This window comes from Pristis pectinata, chromosome 1 (assembly GCF_009764475.1).
Source record: "Pristis pectinata isolate sPriPec2 chromosome 1, sPriPec2.1.pri, whole genome shotgun sequence".
NCBI lineage: Eukaryota > Metazoa > Chordata > Chondrichthyes > Rhinopristiformes > Pristidae > Pristis > Pristis pectinata.
In genome coordinates this window covers 5,868,198-5,882,913 of record NC_067405.1, presented here as the reverse complement: position 1 = coordinate 5,882,913, position 14,716 = coordinate 5,868,198, and the positions used below count along the sequence as shown (strand labels likewise).

The 14,716-nt window shown below is 43.5% G+C and overlaps 1 protein-coding gene across 2 annotated transcripts in view; it reads right to left on the bottom strand.

Annotated features, from left to right (window-relative positions):
- Nucleotides 1-14,716, bottom strand: part of nhej1 (nonhomologous end-joining factor 1) — a 323,760-nt gene that overhangs the window by 268,917 nt on the left and 40,127 nt on the right. For both annotated transcript variants that reach the window (XM_052024822.1, XM_052024831.1), the window contains exon 4: nucleotides 10,266-10,404. In XM_052024822.1, the coding sequence (XP_051880782.1) occupies nucleotides 10,266-10,404 (139 nt within the window). The remainder of the gene's footprint in view (nucleotides 1-10,265; nucleotides 10,405-14,716) is intronic.

Genomic DNA, 14,716 nt, shown 5'->3' with positions numbered 1-14,716 from the left:
ATTTCCTTTCCTGAAGGACATTAGTGAACCAATGGGTTTTTACAACAATCAAGAAATTTTGTGATGACTGAGGCAAGCTTTTTATTTTGAAAAAAAGTATTTTTGCCTTAAATTACTTGAATTTGAATTTCCCAGATGCCATGGTGGGGCTTTGAAATCACGTCTTTGATCAATGGTCCAAAACTCTGACTACAGCAGCTTAACCACCACTCACTCCTACCCTTTTATTTCACAGATCATCCACAATTTCACTGATAGAGGCAAAACACTCAAAGCCTGAACGACTTTCTGTGGAGTTTAAGAGCTCCTGAGATAAACAGAGAACATTACAGCACAGGCCCTTCGGCCCACGATATTGTGCCGACATTTTATCCTGTACTAAGATCTATCTAACCCTTCCCTCCCACATAGCCCTCCATTTTTCTATCATTCATCTGGCTAAGAGTCTCTTAAATGTCCCAAATGTATGTCTCCACCACCTCTGCAGGCAGTGCGTTTCACGCACTCACCACTGTGTAAAAAAAACTTACCTCTGACATCCCCCTTATACCTTCCTACAATCACCTTAAAATTATTCAAAATTAAAAGGGGTTAACTTCTAAGAAAATATTAAGCAGGAAATGTTTACAGGGATATGGGCCAAATCCAGGCAAATGGGATTAGCTTAAATGGGCAATTTGGTTGGCATGGATATGTTGGGCCAAAGGGCCTGTTTCCGTGCTGTACAACTCCAGAAGTCTAGGTTGGGCCTTTTAATGCTCTGAGGTTTAGAGGAACAAGAGATTAACTTATTGAAACATTAAAGGTCCTCGGGAGGTTGAGACGCAATAGCTGTAGCAAGAATACATCCCCTGATGGGTGCTGGTTTCAGAATAAGGGACCTCCCAGTTAAGATGGAAATGGGAGAGAAGTTTCTTCTCTCAAAGGGTTGTGAATCTTCAGAATTCTCTACCACAGTGAGTATGGATACCAGTACACTCAAGGCTAGATTTTTGGGCTATATAGGAGTCAAGGGCTATGGGGAACAGGCTGAGCCAAGCTCAGATATGCCATGATCTTACTGAATGGCTATTCAGACCAGAGGACCTATATAGCAGACTCCAGTTCCTAATTCTTACCTTCCAGACACACCACAAAGATTTAAACTTCCATAACTTTACCTGCCTTTGTGCATCAGCTGCTGAAATTCACCCTGCAACTCCCATTTCCAAACTCAACTTTTCCAACACCTCCCAGGCTAGGCTTCACTCTCCTTCAAATTTACCCACTTTTCTTAATTCATTGTGGGGTATGCACATCAGGGGCAAGGGCAGTATTTATTAGTCATCCCTTGGGAAGGTGACGGTGAGCTGGTTTCTTCTGCTGCTATGGTTTCTGTGGTGAAGGTGTCCATGATACTCTTGGGTCGGGGGTTTTGGGATTTCAACCCAACATCATAAGGCAAGATATCTTTATTAGTCACATGTACATCAAAACACAGAGTGAAATGCATCTTTTGTGTAGTGTTCTGGGGGCAGCCCACAAGTGTTGCCATGCTTCCGGCGCCAACATAGCATACCCACAACTTCCTAACCCATACGTCTTTGGAATGTGGGAGGAAACTGGAGCACCCGGAGGAAACCCACACAGACAAGGGGAGAACGTACAAACTCCTTACAGACAGCGGCTGGAATTGAACCTGGGTCACTGGCGCTGTAATAGCGTTACGCTAACCGCTAAACTACCGTATAATGGCAAGATGATGTGGGGCTGGGAAGGAAATCTGCAAGTGGTGGTATTCTCAAGCAACTATAGCTCGATACAACAGAGAGGAGCTAGAACAGGTCACCTGATCCTTGAGCTTGCTCCGCCATTCAATAAAATCCTGGCCGATCCAATCTTGGTCTCTGCACCACTCACCTACTTTCCCCCCATACCTTCGAGTCCCTTGCAGCTTAAACTTTTGTCAATATCGACCTGAAATATATTCAGTGACCATCTCCACAGGTCTCTAGGGCAGACAATTACAGAAATTCAGGACATTCAAAGAAGAAATTCTTCCTCATCTCCATCTAAAATTGGCAACCACTTCTTCTGAAACTGTGCCCCCTCGTTCTACTTAACGTATGAGGAGTGTTTGATGTCTCTGGGCCTGTACTCACTGGAGTTTAGAAGGATGAGGGGGGATCTCATTGAAACCTACCGAATATTGAAAGGCCCGGATAGAGTGGACGTGGAGAGGATGTTTCCAGTAGTGGGAGAGTCTAGGACCAGAGGGCACAGCCTCAGAATAGAAGGACGTCCCTTTAGAACGGAGACGAGAAGGAATTTCTTCAGCCAGAGTGTGGTGAATCTGTGGAATTCGTTGCCACAGACGGCTGTGGAGACCAAGTCATTGGGTATATTTAAAGCGGAGGCTGATAGTTTCTTGATCAGTAAGGGCGTCAAAGGTTATGGGGAGAAGGCAGGAGAATGGAATTGAGAGGGAAAAATAAATCCGCCATGATCGAGTGGCGGAGCAGACATGATGAGCCAAATGGCCTAATTCTGCTCCTATGTCTTATGGTCTTATAAACCCACCAGGGGAAATACTTTTTCAACATCCATACTTTTCCATATGGGGCAAAGGATAAATGCACAGCAGTGAAGCCACTGGCAATGCTGCCGCCTCACAGCTCCAGTGAACCGGTTTCAATCCCCACCTCCCATATAGAGTTTGTACATTCTCCCTGCAACTACATGGGTTTACTTCAGATGCTCCAGTTTCTCCCACATCCCAGAAACGTTCAGGTTGGTAGGTTAACTGGCCACTGTAAATTGCTCCTAGTATGTAGATGAGTGGCAGAACCTAGAGGGGGCAGGATTGCGTTGATAGGAATGTGTAGTATAAAATGGGTTAGGGTAAGATTAATGTACAAACGGCAGCTTGAAAGTCGACGTGGACTTGTTGGGCCTAAGGGCCTGTTTCTGTGCAGTACCTCTAAATAAATAAAAAATGCATTTCTCTAGCACTTTTTGTATTACTCTCAGGATGTCACGGCACAGTTCACAGGCCATGAAGTATCTTTTTTTTCGGAAATGCACTCACTGTTGTAATATGAGAGACATGGCAATGACTTGCACACAACAAGCTCTCACAACCAGCTGTGTTATAATAGCCAAATATTTTTTTCTTAATGGTGCTGATTTCAAGGCATTATGCTTTTCTCTACTATTCTATTGGTAAATGAAATTAGTATGAATAAGTGCTTGATGGTCAGCATGGATAATATGGGCCAGTTTCTGTGCTGTATGTCTCTATAACTCTATAAATATTGTCTCTGATACTAAGTTTTACTGTGTCTTTCTTTAGAATAGAATATTTTAGGTCGATCTGACAATGGCTGGGATTGCTATTTTAGCACCTCATCTCAAAGACAGCATAAGAAACACAAGAAAATAGGAGCAGGAGAAGGAGATCAGGCCCCTCAACCCTACCCCACCATTCAATGTGATCATGGCCTCAACTCCTCCCTGTGCCAGTTCCCCATAACTCTCAATTCCCCCCAATCCTTCAAAAATTTGACTCCACCTCAAACACTTCCAAAGTGGAGCACAGCTTCAGTTTTTCACAGGACTGTGAGCCACCATTTTTGTGCCCGAATCTCTCGAGTGGGATTTGAACCCACAACCTTCTGACTCAAGAGTTCTACCAACTAAGCCACAGCTGACTGTTTAATGCTACAGAGGAAACAAAAATGAGCACTTTAAGAGGAGGGCAAGCAAAGGGTTTACGTTGGTTAGTTGAGAAGGTGGGTGGTGGGGAGGGAGGTAGGTAAGAGGTTGAATAAGAGGCAAGAAGAACCAGCAAGCGATATTCCCCAGTGGGGACCAAACTTTCCTGTCTCACAGCATAGACGAAGTTCCCACCAGGCTCAATTTCTACACTAATCCAACATCCGGTGAGATAAAGCTGGTTTGATCACAATCCAGTCACAAACTTACTGAGGTCACGAGTCAGCTTTTGACTTTATAAAAACGGGTGCACCCTCCAGCTCCCCTCACATCAGAATCTACAAGGAGCCCTGACGATGAGAAAAAAGCCATGCGGCATTTAAACAAAAATATAGACGCAGATTCAAAACCACGGGAAAGGCAGGGAAAACAAATAAAGGACTGTGAAGCATAATCAGAACCGTTATGGTTTAATATATATTTTTTTTTAAAAAGCAGGTTGGTCACACAAGTTTCCCTCCTTTATAGGAGCTTTGCTCCATGAAACTACCTTCTGGAACATTATGCATTCCATTCTACAACAACTTCATGCATCTTTACAGCGGCTTCCATGTGGTAAATCATCCTTAATTTAGCTGCTTCTTTCGTCCATCATTTTCTCAGATTCTAAACCCTCGATATCTCTTTGCCCTTCATTTCTATATTTTTTTTTACGCATCCATGATTTTAAACACCACGTCTACCCCTACCTAAATCTCTCTCTACCTTCTTCTCCTTGTCAGATTCCATCATCTTCAGCCCTTTGTCACTTCCACCTATCACCTCCCAGCTTCTGGCACTATTCCCTCTCTCCCCCCCACCCAACTGGATCCATCTATCACCCACCAGCTCTTGTTCACCCCTTCACCTCACCTCTTTATACCAGCTATCTCCCCTCTATCTTTCAGTCCAGACAAAGACTCTTGACCCAAAACATCAACTAATCATTTCCCTCCATAGATATGCTGCTTGACCTGTTGAATTCCTCCAGCTTTTTGTGTATTGCTCCAGATTCCAGCATCTGCAGTCTTTTGTGTCCCTCCCTCTATCCCTTCCTGGCCAGCACGGCAGAGGCATGGAATTCAGCACGTTGGCAAAGCATGTTGGAACTCATCCTATCTGACATACCTGCCTATCTATAGTGAGGGATTGAACACCTTATTCACAGCTTGGGTGACCCATTATTGGCAATGAGCCTTTTACAAGATATACACAATATAATGTTCCACCTTTTACTGCCCTGACAGCATTAAAACTTGAACTTTGCTGGTTAAATGTAAAACAGAAAATACGCCAAGCTACTTCAAAAAAAAAATCCAACACCAGGTCAAGGGCAGACAACCAAAAGCTCGGTCTGAGAAAGCAAGTTCGAAAGATCATGGCTTAAAGAAGAAGAGAGCTAATGGTTGTTTACTGTGGAATTCTTGACCTTAGGAGTTTGGCAGGTGAAGGTATGGTTAAAACTGGTGGAGAGATCACAAGAGGACACAGTTGGAGAAGCTTGGGGATCCCAAACAGCTATAGTGGCAAAGGAGGCTATAGAGGGAGGGAGGGGTGCAGGACTTTGGTGGGGGAAATGTTCTTGAATCTTCCTTAATTACAGTGACCATTCTATGGCTTCACAATGAGATAGCCAGATTTGGGGTGGCATAGCAGTGCAGCTAAGTAGAACTGCTGCGTCACAGCTCTCAAGTGTCCCAGGTTCAATCTTGATCTGATACTGCCTGTTTGGAGTTTGCACATTCTCCCTGTGACCACATGGGTTTCCTTCAGATGCTCAGACTTCCTTCCATACCCCAAATATGCGTGGGTTGCTAGGTTAATTGGCCACTGAAAATTTCCCCCAGTGTGTTGATGGATGGTAGAATCAAGGGGAAGTTGACAGAAATGTGGGGAGAATAAAATGGGATTAATGTAGAATGTGGTGGTCAGTGCAGAGGGCCAAAGAGACTGCTTCCGGGCTGCATGACTCTGTGGCTACTCCCAGCTAAGTCAATGCAGCTGAAACTTGAAGAGAAATGAGTCCCAGAAACAAATTCAACCTCCCGCACAGCAGTCATTGGGTCTATGGCTTATCTAATTAAAAATCACACAGAGATCGGGCATATGGTGCACTGTACATATAATGGCTCTTTGAATAGCACAGAATTACACAGGGAACATGGAACAAAAAAAAGACTACTTGGATCAAATAGTATAAGCCAGCATTTATGCTCCATTCAAGCCTTCTCCTATCTTTCCTCATCTCAATCTATTTTTTCCCAGGGTATGGGAATCTAAAACTAGAGGGCATAGGTTTTATGGTGAGAGGGTCATGATTTAAAAAGGACCCAAGAGTCATGGGTGAGAAAGGTTTGGAGGAAAATGGGCCACATGCAGGTTGCTCAGGTAGGACTAGCTGGGTGGACATTGTGGTTGGCATGGACTGGTTGGGCTGAAGGGACTGTATCTGTGCTGTATTACTCTATGACTCTCTATGACAACTTGGTTGGCATGGACAAATTGGACTAAAGGGCCTATTTCCTTGCTGTATGACTCCGTGAATACAGTCATCCATACCCTTCTTCATCATGCTTGTCCAGTTTTTCCTTAACTTACACTGACACTTTAATTCTTTCCTGTGGTAGCAAATCCCACACTTTCACTGTACTTCGATTAAAGAGGTATCGTCCAGATTCCTTATTGGATTTCTTGGTGGCTATCTCATTTTATCTTTCTCACAAGGGGAACCATTTTATTTGCTTCCATGCTCTCAAAGCTCTTCACATGTTCAAGACCTCCATTCGCTCACCTCACAGCCTTCTTTTCTCAAGAAAGAAGAAATCCAGTCAGTTCAACCATTTCTAATTAGGACACCCTCAATCTAAATGCCACTTCTCCTCCTGCTCCTTCCCCAAATTTTTTTCAGAATTATTATCGATTCTAATTCCACCTCTCATCAGGCAGTGCTGATCACAAAATTTACTGCCTGGCTTTTTCTCCAATTATCTTTAATCCCCAACTGCCTAACCACCAGTAACTACCACTTCTCCTTATTTATTAAATATCATTTAAAATTTTGAACAGCTCCATTACTCTCAGACAAGTAATAAAGTTTGCCTTTTGGTGCAGCTCCTTAAATAAATATCATCCTTAAGCTTTGGCACTTGCTGGGTTTAGTTGTTTTGTTGTTATGTCTTCAGAAAAATTCAATTAAGCAAACACTGCTTGAAGACTTGGCTGAAGTGCTGATATGCGAAGACCGAGTCATCAAGTGCCAGGAATATTTGACCCAGTCTGCGACCACAAAGACATAGTTAATATGGGTTACGAGGGTGGAGAATGCCCACTCAAGAGGTTTTAGTACGAATGACTTGCATTTATAGAGCACTGCTAATGCAGTAAATTTACCTTCAAACAATTCTAACACCCAGCCACTTTAGAAGACAGTAGGAAAGGTGGCCAGAAAGCTGTCACCGAGACAGATTTTAAGGAACATTCAGTGAAAAAAAATAAGGATGATTGAATTCCAGAGTTTAGGGCTAAGGCAGCTGATAGCTCAGCTTCCAAAGGCACATACAAGAAGTCTGATTTGGAGGACAGCAGGAAGTTAAGCCTCAAAATGAGTGGCACAAAGCAATGCCAATTAATCTCTTCAACTCAAAAAGAGAACAACTGATACCTTTCAGTCTTGCTCTTACAAGTGTCTGACTGAAAGAATTAAAACAAAAGTTGGATTTTAAATTTCAGTGCTTTTAGAACCATAGAACACTACAGCACAGAAAACAGGCCATTCGGCCCTTCTAGTCTGTGCCAAAACTTTATTCCGCTAGTCCCACTGACCTGCACCCAGTCCATAACCCTCCAGACCTCTCCCGTCCATGTATCTAGCCAATTCATTCTTAAAACTTAAGGGTGAGCCCGCATTTACCACGACAGATGGCAGCCCGTTCCATACTCCCACCACCCTCTGAGTGAAGGTTCCCCCTAAACCTTTCCCCTTTCACCCTAAAGCCATGTCCCCTTGTACTTATCTCTCCTAATCTAGGTGGAAAGAGCCTATTTGCATTTACTCTTTCTATACCCCTCATAATTTTGTAAACATCTATCAAATCTCCCCTCATTCTTCTACATTCCAAGGAATAGTCCTAACCTGTTCAGTCTTTCCCTGTAACTCAACTCCTGAAGACCCGGCAACATTCTAGTAAATCTCCTCTGCACTCTTTCAATCTTACTGATATCCTTCCTACAGTTAGGTGACCAGAACTGCACACAATACTCCAAATTTGGCCTTGTATAAGACAACCTCACCATAGCATCCCAACTCCTATACTCAATACTTTGATTTATGAATGCCAGGATGCCAAAAGCTTTCTTTACAACCCTACCTGTTCTTACTTTGTCTCTTCTGTTTCCTTCTTTCTGCATTCAGTTTGACTCTACTTCAACCTCTTTCCTTCTGCCAGTCCTTGACATTATCTGGTCATTATCGCATTGCTGTTTGGGACCTTGTCTGCGGAAAGCTGGGAGTGACACGTACATGTTCTGAAATTTTTTATTCACTCCAATCAGACTCTCCAATCTTGCAACAGAGAATCACCAGAAGAGTAAAGGGGATTCCTTTTTGCAGAGGCTTTTTGGATGTTAGACATTTCTTTGCTGATTCTTCCACGTTGCTGGATCAAGACTATGTGATTCACTACATAACCGCAGTGTGAAATTAGTTTCACCATATGGACTGCAGTAAATCAAGATGGTGGTGGTTATCAAGGGACAGCTAACAATTGGCAATAGATATCAAGTTCCTGGACATCAACATCTCAGAGGATCTATCTTGGGCCCAACACACTGATGCAATCACGAAGGCGGCACACCAACACCAACTTAGGAGTTTGAGGGGATTTGGTATGTCACCAAAGACTCCTGCAAATTTCTACAGATGTACGGTGGAGAGCATTCTGACTGGTTGCATCACCGCCTGGTACGGAGGCTCCAACGCGCAGGATCGAAAAAGGCTGTAGAGGGTTGTAGACTCAGCCAGCTCCATCACGGGTACAACCCTCCCCACCATTGAGGACATCTTCAAGAGGCGGTGCCTCAAGAAGGCGGCATCCATCACTAAGGACCCTCACCATCCAGGACATGCCCTCTTCGTGTTACTACCATCAGGGAAGCGGTACAGGAGCTTGAAGACCCACACTCAACGTTTTAGACACAGCTTTTTCCCCTCCGCCACCAGATTTTTTAATGGTCCATGAACACTACCTCGTTATGCCTCTTTTGCACTATTTTTGTAACTTACACTAATTTTTATGTCTTGCACTGTACTGCTGCTGCAAAACAACACATTTCACAATATATGTCAGTGATAATAAACACGATTCTGTTATGTTGAAGACTACATCCTAAAAGTGAAGATAGGGAGAAAGGATGCCCTACTTGAAACAGAATTAATACTAGCTTCTAAGTGGCAGGTGATAAAATGTGGAGAGTTGACAACCCTTTCAGGTGGTCTGAGAGACTGAAGAGACTTTTTTTTAAATGACCTTATCAATGTTGAAGAGCAAAAGGCAGCTTTAAATGGTTTACCTCAAGCATCATTTGCTAGGATGTGTTTTCTTATATGGGATACAAGCATCAGTGACAAGGCCACCCCTAATTAGCCTGATTGGTTTATTGGGCCATTTTAGAACTAGGAGCCAATTTCATTACTTGGGTGCTTGCTCTGTCAAAGGTGGCTCAGGTTTTGCGCATTACAAAAGTCACCGAGTGGTGAAGGAGGACTTTGGCACGCTTGCCTACGTCGGTCAGAATATTGTGTACAGGAGTTCGGACGGCATGTTACAGCAGTATAAGAAGTTAGTAAAGCCACATTTGGAGTACTGCGTACAGGTCTGGTCACCCTGCCATAGGAAAAATGTCATTAAACTGGAGAGGGTGCAAAAAAGATTTACGAGGATGTTACCTGGACTGGAGGACTTGGGTGATAAGAGAGGCTGAATAGGGTGGGACTTTTTTTCCCCTGGACCATAGGAGACCAAAGGGGAACCTTAGAGGTTTACAAAATCATGCGGGCATATGTAAAGTGAATAGCCGAAGTCTTTTACCCAGAGTAGAGGAGTCCACAACTAGAGGGTGTAGGTTTAAAGTGAGAGGGGAAAGATTTAAAAGGAACCTGAGGGGCAACTTTTTCCCCCACACAGAGGGTGGTGGGTATATAGAACAAGCTGCCAGAGGAAGCAGAGGAGGAAAAATGACGACATTTAGAAGGCATTTTGACACATACTTGGATAGGAAAGGTTTAGAAGGAAATGGGCCAAACTCAGGCAAATGGGACTAGTTTAGTTTGGCAAACTTGGTCGGCACGGATGAGTTGGACCAAAGGGCCTGCTTCTGTGCTGTACAACTCTATGACTCTATCACCAAAAGTAAAACCCTTCAGGATATCACGAAGGGAGCTAAACACTGCAAACCTTTTGCATTTTCATTCTAACTCCAGCAATTCTACCTTTACTTACTGGCAGTAGGAAATGGCTGAAAAACAAAGCTCTCACCTCTACTAAGCATTGCACCACTTTCCTTGTAGTCAAGTATCTCTGCATCTTTCCTCTGCAAGAGCAGCATTAGGTCCCGAGTCTGCCTGTGCAGAGCCTGCATCATGTTCAGCAGTGGGCAGATCATATGGCGGGACACCTACAGAAGGCAAAAAAGCAATTGGTTAGACCACAACATTACATACCATTCATGTTGCTGACATATATTACCATACATATAGGCAGGCATGGTAGTGTAGTAGTTAGCGTAACACTATTACAGCACCAGCGACCCGGGTTCAATTCCTGCTGCTGTCTTTAAGTACGTTCTCCCCGTGTCTGCGTGGGTTTCCTCCGGGTGCTCTGGTTTCCTCCCACATTCCAAAGACGTACAGGTTAGGAAGTTGTGGGCATGCACGTCGGCGCCGGAAGCGTGGCGACACTTGCAGGCTGACCCCAGAACACTCTACGCAATAGATGTATTTCACTGTGTTTTGATGTACATGTGACTAATAAAGGTATCTTATACAGAATGTCAGTGGACTAACAACCCAAAGACAAGAGTTCACATCTCTCCAGGAAGGTGGGAAATTTAAAAATCGTAAGTAAATTAATCTGGAATAAAATGCTTACATTACGTCCTTAAAATCACCAGATTTTCTTAAAACTGCATCCAGTTCTCTAATGCACTTTCAGAAATTAAATCAGTCATCCTTACCTGGTCTTACTTACATGCAACTCCAAACATCCAAAAGTCTCTCGGTGATAATATTTCACTCATCTCCCCTCGAATTGCTCTACAAAATGTCCTAAATCTACTGATTTAGTTATTGGTGTTTCTGCCATGGGAAATGGACTGTCTACAACCAGTTCATAACTAGGTAGACATTCTACTTTTTGGATATCAAGTTCTGCTCAAACTTATTTGCATATCACCAAATGGAAAACCTCTTATGAATCAATACAATTCAACAATCTTATAGATTCAGAATTAAACAAAACATTTTAACAAAGCATTGTAAGCAGATACAATAACAACTTTTAAAAGACAATTGGACAGGTAGATGGATTAAGGTCATAGAGCAATACAGCATGGATATAGACCCTTTAGCCCAACCAGTCCATGCTGACCACGGTGCCCACCCAGCTGGTCCCAATTTCCTGTGTTTGGCCCATATCCCTCTAAGCCCCGCCCCTCCATGTACCTGTCCAAGTGCTTCTTAAATGATACTACTGTACCTGCCTCTACCACTTCCTCCGGCAGCCCATTCCATAGTCTCACCACCCTCTGCGTGGAAAAAGTTGCCCCTCAGATCCCTTTTAAATCTTTCCCCTCACCCCAAATCTATGCCCCCTAGTTTGGGACTCCCCTACCCTGGGGAAAAGACTGTTACCGTCCACCTTATCTATGCCTCTCATAAATTTAAACACTTCTATAAGGTCGCCCCTCATTTTCCTACGTTCCAAGGAATAAAGACCTAGCCTGGCCAACCTCTCCCTACAACTCAGGCCCTCTGGTCCTGGCAACATCTCATAAATCTTCTCAGCACTCTTTCCAGTTTAACCACGTCTTTCCTATAACAGGGTGACCAAAACTGTACACAGCTCTCTACGTGCAGCCTCACCAACGACTTATACAACTGCAACATAAAGTCTCAACTCCCATAGTCAATGCCCTGACTGATGAAAGCCAGCGTGCCAAACACCATCGTCAACCTGTTAAACAGCTTTCAATGAAATATGCACTTGTACTCCTAGGTCCCTTTCTTCCATTATACTCCCAAGTGCCTACCATTCATAGTAATATATGAATATAGATAAGATTTATCTATAATTATTAGTCACATGTGCATTGAAACATAGTAAAATGCATCTTTTATCATTACTGAGAATGTGCTGGGGGCAGCCCAGAAGTGTTGCCACTCTTCCAGTGCCAACATAGCATGCCCACAGCTCCTAACCCGTACATCTTTTGGAATGTGGGAGGAAACCGGAGCACCCGGAAGAAAGGTTTAGAAGGTTATGGACCAAACGCAGGCAAATGGGACTAGCTTGGATGGCGTATCTTGGTTGGCATGGACAAGTTGGGCCAGAGGGCCTGTTTCTGTGCTGGGTAACTCTATGACTCTATGTTTAATATACTTAAGAGTGGTAACTGGTTAAATTTAATTAATAATGATGAAACTGAGTTGACCACAAAAAAATAAGATTCATGAAAATATTGTCAAACGGTGTAATAAGGAAAGGCTGGCTAGAGTGGGCTTGTTTTCTCTGTAAAAGAGACAGTTCAGAGGAGATTTAAAAGAGGTATGAAACTATAAGAGACCGACATAGACCGGAAAAGGACAACCCATTTCCCTTAGCAGAAACACCAATAACTAGATTTAAGGCAATTAAGAGGGGAGATGAGTGAAATATTTTTACCAAGAGAGTGTTGGGTGCCTGGAACTCAACCTGAAAGGGTGGCACAGGCAGACTCATTTAAAGCAGTACTTGGATAAACACATGAAAAGCCAGAACCTTCGTGGCTACTAGTTCAGTACTAGGTTGACTTCATTCTCAACAGGTACAATGCATCATTGCCCTTAAATTTCTGCGACTTTATGATAAACATTTTAATCAGTGTCCAGTCCACCACCTCTGATACTGTGATTTTAAATGACATAAAAGTGCACAGAACCATTCAATAGTTACATTTGTCTGCAGTCATCTGCTTCTTAATAATTTAAGCAGAAATATACAAATTGAAAAACCTTTCAACATTTGCTCTTAAATAAGCATTTAGCAGAAGGGCATCATTTAATAAGGGAAATCAGCAGAAACCAGGCATGGGAACTACTTCAGTCTTGGGAAGTAAGACCATAAGGAATAGGAGCAGAATTAGGCCATTCGTCCCATTCAGTTTGCTCCACCATTCAACCATGGCTGATATTTTTTGTTTAACCCCATTGCCCCAGTAACCTTTAACCCCCTTACTAATCAAGAACCTATCAGTTTCTGCCTTAAATACACCCAATGAATTGGCCTCCATAGCCCTCGGTGGCAACGAATTCTACAGATTCACCACCCTCTGGCTGAAGAAATTCCTCCTCATCTCAGTTTTAAAGGGATGTCCCTTTATTCTGAGACTGTGCCCTCAGATCCTACACTCTCTCCTACTGATGGCAAATTTTTGAGAAGAATCAGCTTCCAACCAAATGCTTTATAAGCCAGTGTAATAGATTGCAGAAACCTGACCTTTGCCAAACAGAATTTGCGCCAGTCCAGTTGACTTCAGAGAGAACTGTGCTGCAATAAGCCAATGCAACCTTGTGTAAGCTGCAGTCCAATGCCCACAGTGTAGAAATGAACCACGCAGTTCAGGAAGATCTCTGATACCAACTCTGGTCTCTGCCTACTTAACCAGTTTCATATATTGGAATTGGTTTATTATTGTCACTTGTACTGAGGTACAGTGAAAAAAACTTGTCTTGCATACCATTCATACAGATCAATTCATTACACAGTGCATTGAGGTAGTACAAGGAAGCGGTTAGCGTAACACTTTACAGCATCAGTGACCCGGGTTCAATTCCGGCCACTGTTCATGAGGAGTTTGTATGTTCTCCCCGTGTCTGCGTGGGTTTCCTCTGGGTGCTCCAGTTTCCTCCCACATTCCAAAGACGTACGGGTTAGGAAGTTGTGGGCACGCTATGTTGGCAGTGGAAGTGTGGCGACACTTGAGGGCTGCCCCCAGAACACTACGCAAAAAGATGCATTTCACTGTGTGTTTTGATATACATGTGACTAATAAAGATATCTTATCTTACAGAACGTAGAACAAAGTGTAACAGCTACAGATGAAGTGCAGTGCAGGATGAGGCCCCTGTATAATGGAGAAACACTGGGTGTTATGGGGTGGCGGCGGCGGCGGCGGCGATGGGGATGATTGTGGAATAACAGGTTTGCAATGCTATTTTTGAGAGTAATAAAGTCCAGCCTGTGCAGCAGTGTGGTGACCATACGACCCTGTCCAAGCCTGCTGTGGTTGAATAACCCACTGCAGAGCACTTCAAGCTGTACCCCAACATCAGAATCAGGCTTATTATCACTGATATATGTCGTGAAATTTGTTGTTTTGTGGCAGCAGTACAGTGAAAGACACAAGAATCACTAAGTCACAAATAAATAGTGCAAAAGGGGAATAACGAGGTATTCATGCGTTCAGTGATGGCGGAGGGGAAGATGCTGTTCCTGAATCGTTGAGTGTGGGCCTTCAGGCTCCTGTACCTCCTCCCCGATGGCAGTAACGAGAAGAGGGTATGTCCTGGATGGCGAGGGTCCTTAACATGTCTCGATGTCTCCCAAAAAGAGCACTGTAAAGAAAATATCAAATGTGTACTGGCTTTGCAGGTACAGCATAGTAAGTGACTTTGTGCGAAAGTCGGAATTTCCCAAAGATCGAGGCACAGGAATTTCAGACACTGTAAAAT